The sequence below is a fragment of the Marmota marmota genome, unplaced genomic scaffold, assembly GCF_001458135.2.
Source record: "Marmota marmota marmota unplaced genomic scaffold, marMar, whole genome shotgun sequence".
Taxonomy (NCBI): Eukaryota; Metazoa; Chordata; class Mammalia; order Rodentia; family Sciuridae; genus Marmota; species Marmota marmota.
Window position 1 is genome coordinate 28,797,170 of NW_026000026.1, and position 2,035 is coordinate 28,799,204.

The window sequence follows — 2,035 nt, forward strand, 5'->3', positions numbered from 1 at the left end:
CCACCTGCTCTTCTACCCTCTTCTGACTGGAGGTTAATAGATTCCTGTGAAATCTAGCCCTGCCCTGGCCCTAGCCTACCTGGAGGCAGAGCCTCACAGAGAAGAAGCAGGGACAGGAGCTGGCCTATCCCCCACCCTACCCAGCTTCACCCAGTCTCGCTGAGTGCCTTCACTGCACAGGATGCCAGGGCCAAGTCAGGGGTGGGACACGGGAATCTCTGAGGAGACCACAAGAGAGCTTGAACTGGCCAGGGCACATCTGTCCAGGGCTGACCCAGGTTGAGCTGCTTGGGTCATAGGATTTGGCCAAAGTCTTGGGGGCAGGGGCAGCACTTAGAGTGATTTCTTTCTGCCTGGGATCCCTCCAGTGCCGCAGTCCGGCTGCAGCAAAATAACCGGGGGGTGACGAATAACTTGTGTAGATTGATACAGCAGGAGAGGGAGCCGTTTATTGCAGGACAGGAGCAGTATTTATACATTCCACACGGCTTATCTAATTAGCATAAACTAGATACATCAGTCAACCAATCAGGAATCTCTACACTTAATGGCTCGCTTTTGTTACTTCTCAAACCACTCCCTCTGACATTTTGCCAGGCACCATCCAGACTTGTTTAAGAACTCTAACATTCCCCTGGCAAAATGCCAGGTGTTATTTTGACTTGTTTACAGACTCTAACACTCCAGGCCTCAGTCTGGCAGACCATCCTCTGACAGAGGATCCCCAAGAAAATGCAACCTCCTGTGGCCCCCAGGCCTGGAGCAGGAGAGCCCAAGGAGGGGATACTGACAGCAGAGGGACAAAAAAGAGAAAAGTAGGAGGTGAGAAGACACTGGAGACAAGTGGGAGATGGAGGGGCCTGAGAGAGAAGCCAGAGAGAGCCAAGGAGAAGGGAGGTGAGGGGACAGAAAGAAATGTAGGGGCAGGGGCCAAGTGCTGGTGACATCTTTGCCCTGATGTTGAGTGTGTCAAAAGGCAGTCAGATTGAGTGCACCTAAGTGTGTGGACACTTGTGCCTGTCTATCATCACGTCCCCTGTGTGTTTCTTTGGGCATCTGCGGTTCTGAATGTGCTTCTCAGGGAGCCATTTGGTTGTGGTCAAGAGTCACAGGCACGCCCATAGCAGTTGCTTTCCTCTTTCTCCGAGTGTGTGAATGGTGGTCTGGGGCTGTTTCTGTGCCGATAGTTTCTCAATGGGGTTTGCCTGCCACTCTGTGGAAAGTCCCTAATAGTGGGTCCACCTGCAGAGATAACAGGAGGACTTCTCCCTACTAGGATGAAGTAGATCTTGCATTGGGAATTGGGGACCTTCGTGTCCTAGTCTCCTGGAATGAAAATGGGTACTGATAGTTGCCCTTGGCTTGTCCCCTTCTGCCTTTCTCACTCTTCCTTCATTCTCTAGCTTCTGCGTCTCTCCGTTCATCTGCCTTCTCTGTCTCAGTCTCTCTTGCCCATCACGTCTTCTCCCTCCCTGCCTTTACTTCTTTGTCCCAGTTGGAGAATCCCCAGCCCACCAACTCCAGGGTCATCCTTTGCCTCTAGCCTTTTCCCTCCGCCTTCCCCTAGGTGGCCCTGTCCTCTGTTTTTACATTTCCCTCTTCGGTTTCCAGGATCGCTTCCTCTATAGCATCTCTCCCTTCTTTGGGGTGGATCTGCCCTCGACCACGGCTGCAGGAACTGACTGGGTCGGGACCGGGGTCCGCGCCACACCCACTTTCCTCTTTCCTCCCGGGCCCAGAGACTGAGACAGACACTCCAGTGCATTTACAAAGATTTATTTTCGGTGCCACAGGGGCTGTCGCGGGAGGGCGGGGGCAGGGCGGCGGGAGGGATCGGCTCAGTCCGCGCCGGGCTTGGCGAGCTCGATGGGCTCGGCGGGCTCGGGCGCCCCCGCCAGCTGCAGCAGCCGCAGCAGCAGGGCCCCCGTCGGCCGGTCCAGCTGCGTGGCGTTGTTCCGGTCGCTGGCGCGGGCTCGGCGGCGAAAGCCCTCGCGGCACTCTGGGTCGCTCACACAGCTCTCTGCGGAAAAGGACA

The 2,035-nt window shown here is 55.5% G+C and overlaps 1 protein-coding gene across 1 annotated transcript in view; it reads right to left on the reverse strand.

Annotated features, from left to right (window-relative positions):
• Positions 1–1,766: 1,766 nt before the first annotated feature.
• The window catches only part of LOC107143999 (vasopressin-neurophysin 2-copeptin), a 1,947-nt gene continuing 1,678 nt past the window's right edge, over positions 1,767–2,035 (reverse strand). Inside the window, 2 exon segments of the mRNA XM_048811219.1 lie at positions 1,767–2,023; positions 2,026–2,035. The exon segment at positions 2,026–2,035 is cut by the window's right edge and continues 114 nt beyond it. Coding sequence (XP_048667176.1) covers positions 1,839–2,023; positions 2,026–2,035 — 195 coding nt within the window. The 3' untranslated portion in view covers positions 1,767–1,838.